Source organism: Protobothrops mucrosquamatus, unplaced genomic scaffold (genome assembly GCF_001527695.2).
Source record: "Protobothrops mucrosquamatus isolate PMUCROS unplaced genomic scaffold, P.Mucros_1.0 scaffold1426, whole genome shotgun sequence".
Lineage (NCBI taxonomy): Eukaryota > Metazoa > Chordata > Lepidosauria > Squamata > Viperidae > Protobothrops > Protobothrops mucrosquamatus.
Genome location: NW_015387611.1, coordinates 120079 through 130292, shown reverse-complemented (window position 1 = coordinate 130292; position 10214 = coordinate 120079). Strand labels below are relative to the sequence as shown.

Below are 10214 nucleotides of genomic sequence, written 5' to 3'. Positions count from 1 at the left end.
CGTAAAGAGAGAGAACAACAACAAAAAGAAACTGTGTCAATAACATATTCGCCGACTTTGGAGCCAGTGGGAGGTGCGAGGCCAAAGAGATCTGTAACGACAGACTTGCAGGGAATGCTTAATAAGCTTCACAAGCCAAAGGATGCTTAAGTTGATAACGTTGAATGTGAATGGTTTGATTCTGCTATGAAAAAGGAATTATTCTAATATTTTAAATAATATAAAAGGATGCTTGTAAGAATTTCATTGTACTTTGAAAGACTTAAAATATTTGATAAATTTAAGATTGGGATTTTATTTTATTTGTTTTAGCTTTGAAGAAAGGAAGTACTGGTTTATATGTATTATATTAGTAATAATAATAAAAGCTTTTTTTTCTTGAAAGTATTGACTTGAGAGTGAAGAAATTGAAGGAAAGATTTTTTAAAAAAATTGTTTCATATAGTTTATATGTTCAAGGTGGATAGATTATATTTAGAGAAAGTATGGAATGAATAAATATTATATAGTTTTTGAGTAGATTTACTGTTTTTTACCTATTGTATTATTAGAGTTAAAGTATGTAAATAATTGATTGTACTATGTTTAGTTAAATTGTGATTTAGATATGGAATGGGATGTGTTTTAGTCCTGTATTTGGTTCCGGGAAGTCCAGTGGGGAAGGGGATTAGGGGATAGAAATTATAAGAATTGATGTATTTATATGTTATAGGTTAATAATTATTATATTGAGAAGAGGAGATGCTCGGCTGGTACCCCAAACTGCACTCGAGGAGGTGGCTAAGAAGGGAGAGGGGATGTAGGTAGGTGGAAAGGAGGAAGGAGGAGAGGTTGTGGGTTTAGAGGGAGGATAGGAAGTGGATGAGGGTGGAGGCAAGGCAGGGACTGCTGAGCGTTTTCAAAAATGTATTGATCTTTTTTTTTCTTTGCTTGTGTTTGTAAATGCATCATGTTGGAGTTTGTTGTATAATTAAAAAATCAATAAAAATTTTATTAAAAAAGAAAGAAAAAGAAACCATCTCTCCAGGGTCCAGTATTTCTCTGTTTCTCTTGAGTCTGGGTCACTCTAATGTACAATTAAAAAAATAAAGAACCTGTCATATGGTCTCACTCCTACCGCCAGCAAGATAGCTGTTTCAAAGTTCTTATCTATTCCACCAATTTGGATATCATTTAAGAGCTGGAAAAGTCTGATTTAGTATCACATAGATCAATGACATTTGGGGGGGGTTGGTTTAAAGCACCAAGGGACTCCTGGCACTGTTGAATTGAAGCAACATCCTTTATTTTCGCATTCCTGAGGAGTGATCCCAGGAGGTCCACAGTTGGATCGTTTGTCGGGATCAACATCACATCGGCATTTTGCTGTCAAAAGACAAAACTCATGGTTATCCCATGTTACCAATGTATGGCAAATGATTTTTTTTTAGCTATCACCATGGAAGCCAGCATCATGTGTATTGCAAAAAGAATGTTGGAATACTATTTTTATAAAAATGCAGAACTTCAGAAATGCAGAAAAAGTGTCTCCCCACTTAAACTTTTGACAAGTGAGTGAATATGCTGCCCTACTGCCCACAATTCCCACTTTTAAACATTGCTGTGAAAGATTAATATAATAATTGGCTACTTCGTGGTTAGTTTCTTTTAAAAGACACCTTGTAAAGAGCACATTGTTCCAGTCTATTAGCAAAATCAATCCAAACCAAGGGATCTTGTTACTCAGCTAATTCCTTGTTGCTGAAATAGTTCAATAGTTGGGTGCTATTTTGAATGTTTTGCCATTGACATACTTATCCAAAGATGAAAATTTAAAGAAAATCCGTGTTTCCGCTTAAGCTTCAACTTTCTGGATTCAGTCATGCTGGAAAGCTCTTAAGCCTGCAATATTATACCAAACCACATAGCTGTTAACTTTTAATGCAGCTCTCCTAACCTACAGTCATCTGCATGTGCTGAGCTTTCATGCTGTTCAACCACCATGGTCTTTCAGACCAACCTGTGAGACCAAACCTATGAGTCCAAATTAGTAGAAGATGTTGGATTATAAGAAGTTCTCTATGGAGGAAGCAACAACTCAAAGGATCAAGTGCTGGAATCTCTCTGCATCAGCACAAGAGAGAGATGTTGGGGTTCCTTTGTGATTTTTCCCTAATCTTCTGTTGTATAATTCCTGTAGAGAAAGAATAACTAGATACAATTGTCATTGTTCATGGGACTTTGGATTTCACTAAGAAGCTATTATCTATTTCCATGTGTCTACAATTCACATTCCCAGCACTATATATTTTTTTATCTGCTTGTAATGCTAGAATTAAATAAACGTGTCTTTGCTCTTTAGCTGGAAAATGTAGTTTTCTTCTATATAGCTGTTGCCCAAAGAGCAGAGAAGCAAGACATGGAATAATGATTGTAACAATAAGAGCAATTTTACACTGGAATAATGTTAACACCTGCAGAAATGATAAGCTCCTTTTCACTGGATATGTTCAATGACAGGCTAGAGACTCATCAATTGGGGATGCTTTAATATGAAGTCCTGGACTAAGAAAGCTGGACAGCCCTTTGTAACTTATGTTTTAAAATGTTATACTGTAAAGCATGTGTGCATAGTTTAATCCTTAATTCAGAGGTCCCCAACCTTTCTGGCTTCACAGACCAGCAGCAGCAGAGGCGGCAGGAGGAGGGGAGGGGATGGTTTCACTCCTCTGCCTGCACAAATGAAGCTTCACACACTCGTCTGCCTCTTGCTCAGCCTGGTTCCCAACAGACTGCCGAGTGGCAGTGGTTCACAGCCCAGGGGTCGGGGACTCCTGCCTAACTGACGAATGGCTGTCAAACCAGTAAAGCTTAGCAATAGCAGAAATAAGATTATCTAGAAGATTCAACGTAGCAGCAATGAGATAAAACTGTCCAAATATTAGGTGAGTTAAATATCATATTTAGTGTCTTCCATGTACTTAAACATTGCAGCAAAATGCTAGTTTAAAGTAAAGTACTTACGTGGAGCTGTAACTCCTTCGAGCAGTATGCTGCAACCTAGAATTAAAATAGCTAGACATAACCAGATCCTTTTCTGATTCTTCATAGCACACAACTCTTGGAAAGTAGGGATTTGGATCAAAGAGAGTATTATGTGGCATAAATGGAGCTTATTTTATATCACAATGTTTGTGTACTTCATTCAGATAACAAATTACCTGTTAAGTAATTAGAAAATGTTATTTAGATTTTTATTAGATGTGTGGTGGAGGTATCCGGATAATATTTGCAAGGGAAAAATAATAAATGTCAGTCAGGTGTTTATAAAAGCCAAGATGGGCCATTAGCCAATTGTCAAATATTGAACAGTTTCAGATGAAACAAATTTTAGCAAACTAAGAAGGCATGCCTTTAAAAAAAAAAAAAAAAACAAAACCCTCTGCTTCATACCAACACAAATTTACTAAAAAAGGCTTTTGCTCCCTCACTCGAGATGCTTCTTTACAAAACTTTCTACTCTGTTCTTTCTGGTACTTTCTGCTGGCTAGTACAAACCCCCCCCCCCACATTCTTAGCAATATGGAAATTAACGTCTCAGGTAGGTATGTAGATTGAGTAACACCCCATTTTGCATTTAATCAAAATGCATTTTCCTTCTCAAATGCACTCACAGAATATTGGAAACATTTCTTCGAAAGTTAATTTAAATCTAAGAGGAAAGAGGGAAAATATATACCCTTAAACACTAATCCCAATGTCAGAACCAATTAAAATTCAATTAAATAAAAGCAACAAAGCCATGGGAAATGTCCAGTTTCTTTAAGTCTGGATAACTGAAAAAAATTGTATGAAGTTCCCAAGAAAACTTGCTTTTATGTTTATACTAATCTGGAAGAAAACCAGTTTTGCTAATTTTAAAAGCAAAGCATTCTGAAGTGGGTGACCTTTACAATACTTAGAATTCAAGCTAATTTCAGGTAGTCCTCATTTAGTGACCATAATTGGGACCAGCAACTCAGTTGTTAAACAAAATGGTTGTTAAGTGAAAACATGACTGTGCTTATGATCTTAATTCAGCTTTCTTTTGCTTTAGAAATTTGGAAGTATCATAAGTGTGAGGATTGGTCACAAAGTTACTTTTTTATCACTGTCATAACTGCAAACAGTCACTGTATGAAGCTAAATGAGGGATACCTTTATTGCTTTAAAGCAGGAGTCCCCAACCCCCATTCCGTGGACCGGTACCAGTCCGTGGCATGCCAGAAACCGGGCGGGGCAGACAAGCAAAGCTCTATCCACGGGATTCAGGCAGTACATGAAACCACACCCCCTCCTGTCCACGAAGAAACCTCTCTCCATGGAACCGGTCCCTGGCGCCCAAAAGTTTGGGGGCCTCTGCTTTAATTTCACCTAGGATTGGAAAGGTCATGCAAATATAACCATTTGGTTTATTATATTTTTATGTGAAACTTGCTATTTTCAGAAATATTAGAACAATAATATATAGAGATCACAAAACCTTTCAGTTAATGTGCATGTTATAAGTTTCACGCTACTCATATCCTGCTTTTCTTTTAGGAAGTATATTCTACTGAGCTCCATGCCTAAGAATTGCTGAAATTTTGCTAAACCCCTACTCCAAAAACAGCCCAGCAAAAATTCCTATTTGTAGTTTTAAAACAAATAATGGATTATTATTATTATCTGGGCCATCTTTAATGGTGAGAGAGGAATTATCAGCCGTATGTATCAATGTGACAGTATTTTTGACACCCTTTGTTTTCAAATTATACCTTCTGTGCAATGTAGATTCTTAGTTTTGGTGAGTAGCTGCCCGAAAAACCTAATTACTTATTTAAGACATTTATGTGTATGTGTGGTTTTCCTTTCTTTTTCTTTTCTTTTCTTTTCTTTTTTTTTTTTTTTTTTTGAGAAAAGCAAAAGTCAATGCAAGTAATTTCAAAACCTCAGCGTGCTAAAGAGTGCATTTACTGTATAATAACTGTTCTTCTGTCTTGGTTGTGTAATGCACACTGCATTACTTTGGATTCCTGTTGGTTTTGCTGTTCTAGAGACTGCTTGCACGTTGTGATACATTTGCACTGTTGTAGATACATGTAAGCATTGTCTTTTTTCCAGGTGGCTTGTTTATCTTTTATAGTTCTGATGATAATAACTAACTGAACTACGAGTACTTTGATTCATGTATTAGAAGATTTAGGATGTTGGGCATTCTAATTCTGTATTTTGCATAAACTAAAAAAATGCTTTGTATATTTCTGTATAGTTGATTTCCTGTAGAATATTTGTATGTGCATTATTTTCCAGGTTAGAGCTCATTTTCTGAAAATGGAGAATCCTTATGATAATGCAACAAAGGAATAATTAAATCAAAGCATTGATATTTTCAAACTGCTGTCTTTGTCCTATTTCAGTGAGCCTTCAGTTTACAGCTTTTGAAAGCTTTCCTTTCCGTATTACATAAGGATCCCTTTTAAAAATTTCTTTTACCTCTTCTTTGTCTTTCTCTCTGTGCTTCCCGTTTTTGCCTCTTATTGTTCTTCCTTTTTTGCTCTCCTTAGAATTCATGAGGCATAAGCCAATGAAAACAAATTATGAGTTCTAAACAGTGGTGGGATTCAGATATGTGAACAACCGGTTCTCTGCGTGGATGCCAGTTCCGGAAGTCCATTCTGGGCCTGGGCAACAAAAAAATTAGCTACCGGTTCTGCCGAACTGGTGCGAACTGGCTGAATCCCACCACTTGTTCTAAACAGGAAGAAGGATCATAATTACATGATCCAATAAATGTAAGTTGGCCAGTAGGCAAAAAGCAGTTTTCTCTTTATGCTGTTTTTCAGAATATAGCCAAAGATTGTACACTAGAGGGTGCTGCATTCTTCAATAAACAATGAAATTAAGTCTTGCTTAAATTTTCCTCATAACATTTCTCTATAGAGTATTCTGCTCCCATGTTTTGGTATTTTCAGGGGAGAAAAGAGATTAAAACTGTAGACTTTTTATTTTTAAAGAAATATTTTTTTAAAAAAATAAAATACATAAAAATGTATACATTTTTATTTATATTACACTGTGTTTACTTCCAGGGAAGCTTTTTAAATGAAAATATTGTAGCTAAAGTGAAGATGGAGTTCAGAGGAAAGAGAATTGAGATGCCTGATGTTTTACTCCCCATGACTATTTCTCTTTATCAGCATTCCCTTTATCTGGCCACCACTACACCTTAACACATTGGGAACATGGAACAGGCTTCTGCTACAAAACCCTCAAAAAGGTTTTCATAGATCCTCCTAGTGTTTCTGATACGGCAGAGGGTAGAACTTGAGTAAAGCTTTCCCTTGTGTAGAGTTTAGTTTCTGATGATTACATAGGCTAGCATGGCGTTTGTTCCAAGTTGCGATGATAGCAAATGTGTCAGTACATCATAGCTCAAAGGATACAACTTTGTACCCAAGTCACCTCTGATGCTATCATTTGCCCACCCCATCCCATACCGATACTTGCAAAATATCATTTTATGAAGAAACCATATATTACTTGTGTACAAGCCCAATTATGGATAAACCAACCTTTGAATTTTTAACTAAAATAAAGAGAAATATGTTCCACCCACAAATAAGCCAATTCCCCAGATTTTTATGTTTTAATTTTCATAGATGGTTTATTCGTGATGATCTATTTTTCATAGTATTTTGGTTAAAAATTCCAGGGTCTGCTTATCTATGGATGGGTTTCTATGCAATTACATACAGAATGTATGAGGATTAAGTCTTATAGTATATGCTCACAGATAGGCCCATCTCCAGATAAGTTAAACCCAATTTGTGGAATGTATTTTGGCACCTAAAATTCTCCGCTTATTCACGAGTGTATATATATATATGTTCTGGGTAGTATGTGAACAACTCTGCCTGGGTTTGGAACCCAACCAGGGATGAACTGGAATAATAACTTTGGTGAGAAAGTTCTAGTGGCTACTAATACTGTAGGCCCTTTTTCTTAATCACATTACACTGTGCCAATTTTTTGAAGTTGTTGACTATGCTTAGTAATTCCTACCTCTTCATAAAACTATAATTCCTAGATTTCATCGAGAAACTAATAGCTCATGTCAATTTCATTAGTCTTATTCATAGTATTCTCAAACTAGACAAATTCCAGATGTGTGCATTTCATTTCCCCAAATCTACTGGCTGGGAATTCTGGGAATTACAATCCATACAACTAAAAGTTGCCAAGGCTTCTTGATATGATTGCTGCCATGCTAATGGATTCCTCTGAGTATTTCTGGAAAAGGAAAGAGGCTGGAAAAGAATGTCTTCCTATAGCTTCTGTAACATGCTACTCTGCCAAAGTTCAGAGTTTGGGCCAATTGAGTGTAATCCCCACCAAATAATGCACTAGGCTTGAGGAACAAATATAATTAACTTAGAGTATTTGCAATTAATACAACACTGCTGTGTTAACGATGGACTCTGATTTGAAGTATCAATATACATTTACTATGGGGAAAACCAGTAGGATTTGTAGAAAAAAATAGTACAAAGTAATATGAAAAATGACAGATTTAAAAGCTAGGAAAGTTCTCAAGGCTTGTATTTGACAGAACAATGGACTAGAAAAAAATCACACTTGTGTTTAAGTATTCTATTTAATTTTTACGATGGCTGACATGTTCTCATAGGCCAATATTTATTTTAACAGAAGAGAGCATATGTAAGTCTACAGATTGAAAAGTAGCTTTATTTTAATTCCTCAGGAACTCTAGAAAAAGGAGACAGGCTCTGAGATCCCATTTACTTTAGGTGGAGCATCCTGGAAACAAAACACAATTAAAAACAATTAGTACTGTCCTCAAATTATAGTGCCAAATATTAACTTCAACGAGATACCTGAAATGGGAAAAGTAGTTTACTATTTGTTTCTTTGTATTTCATGTTTCTAGACTTCCCATCCAGGGAGTTTAATGATGAAGTAGAATATTTACTAAACTAGTATTAAAGATGGGAAAACAGTAAGAGAAATAATAATATGCAAATCATCCTGGAAATGTTGTAAGTAATATGCTGTCTTTTACAAAGAATGAATGTTTATCAAAACAAGCACAAATAGCTCTGTATAAAATCTGGGCAAACGAGGGGCACTCTCAAGGGGAGTGAAAAGCATCTTTTTAATGTGCATTGCATGTGACAAAACAAAAAGAAATAGGGTCAAGAATAAATAGGTACTGAGTGAAGATAAACTAATTCAGAACTGAGTGACCATTACAAAATAAATTCTTTGAGATAGTTTGATCATATAAAGAATGGGGAGGGGTTTTCTTTAGGCTGTGGTTGTTAAATGCTTGTGAAGAATAGCTGACTATGAACAGAATCTGCAGTTGTCCTTGACACCATATACAGGTCACCATGTTCAAGTTCATTTAAGCACATACTTATTAGGTTGATCCCTGAAGACCAATAGATGCTGACAGTGGTTTGCAAAATAATATGGATTCTGCTTGCAGCAACACTTGGTTTTATTAAGAGCAGGATTTGCTGTTGTATTAATGGTTTATTGTATTAAATGGTTTAGTGTTTGCTGCTGTAAGAGCTGGATTTATAGAATTTTTCAGAATGTACAAATGATCCCTATTAAAATTTTCAATTTTTTTTCCTGGTTAATTTAATCTCTAATTAAGTAAATTATCAGGTGGAATTGCCCCTCTCCGGAGATTTGAGCAGATCAGTAGAGATAACTGATTTTATCATTTTGATATAAGAGCAAAGCCTCAGTTTTTTATTCCATAGAACATATAGTGCCGATAGTGCAGTAGCTGTGTTAGGTTGGATAAACCAGATTAGATGGGTGAATTTCTTTTGTTTTTGCTCCAATTCTCTGGCTGTCAACTATTTTAGTCCTCTGTGAAAGTGAACAACCTATAAATTATGTATATACATATCTACATATTGCCTCAACACCATTCATGTCAATTTATATCACTTCATAACTTTGCCAATGTATTTAGATGAAAATTAAGTAGGCTAATTCAGATTGAATGGACATTTGGCTTTAACAGACACTCCTTTCCCCAAACAGTCCATTAAATCATGGGTTGATTCCGTGTCATTTACTACTGTTACTTTTCTTGCTATCAGATTATAATGTTTTCTAATTATGGGTTTTTGCCTTTGAGGGGAGTTAATAGAGGTCTATGACAGCTCGCCACAGCTAACTTGCCACGGGACAACTTTCCATGGGACAAGAGCTTCCCTAATATCAAAGAAATGGTGGAATGGAGTCATTAAAGAAAGAATGCAAAAGGAGGGACAAAAATGAAATGTGAATGAGAAAAATTAAAATAATATTTAAATTATTTTAAATAATTAAATTGAATTGTTAAATTGTCCCATGGCAAATTGTCCCTTGGTGAGTTGGTCACAATAAGTTGGCCGTGGCAAATTGGCCAAAGCAAGTTGTCCCATTCCAGATGGTAGATATTTAGTGCTGGTAATTTAGACTAGTTGCATTTATATGGTTATGAGAATCACTTTGCGAAGACATTTCCTTAACCAATAGCTTCAATCACTGAATCAATACCTGTATTATCTTTTGGAAAGAAACACCAGATGACTCCAGCAATACTTGAATCAAAACAGCATCCTTTATTGTAGCATTCCTTAGCACTGATGTAGGGGTATCCACAGTTCACTCTGGAATTCGGTTGCACTTGGCATTGTCCTGGAACTGTTAAATACAGTCTAAATTAATCTAGTATAATAATGTATTTGGGGAAGGGTAAAACCATTAGGGTATTTGATTTGTAAAACAAAAAATTCTCCGCTCAAATTTGAATGCTAAATACTCTTAAAAACATATATCAATCAAGTCTAGAATTGTCTTTAGATATGTTGATGCTTTAGACAGGGGAGCAAATGCAAACCCTTCCCTCAGATTCATAGCTCTATAAATCAGTCAAGAAGTTTGGCCACCCAAGGATGAACATCTGTAAAAATATTGTAACAAACAATATGTACTAGGAATGCCAGGAAGATTCTGCCTCCCCTTCACATGTTATCAAATGCTGACAAAATTAATATTGATGACAAAAGGCTGCTGCAGAAAGTGTAGAATAGGCAGCTTTTATATAAACTGAATCAATAATTCCCAGTAAAGATTTTTAAAAAGTTCCACTCACGTAATTTCAGGAAAAACCCATTAGCCAGGCTGCT

At 35.5% G+C, this 10214-nt stretch overlaps 1 protein-coding gene across 1 annotated transcript in view; it reads right to left on the bottom strand.

Moving 5' to 3' along the window:
• Positions 1-1210: 1210 nt before the first annotated feature.
• LOC107292798 (trefoil factor 2-like) overlaps positions 1211-10214 on the bottom strand; it is a 17980-nt gene continuing 8976 nt past the window's right edge. The window contains exons 2-3 of the mRNA XM_015821923.1: positions 9583-9729; positions 1211-1365 (exon numbers count right to left, since the gene is read on the bottom strand). Coding sequence (XP_015677409.1) covers positions 1211-1365; positions 9583-9729 — 302 coding nt within the window. The remainder of the gene's footprint in view (positions 1366-9582; positions 9730-10214) is intronic.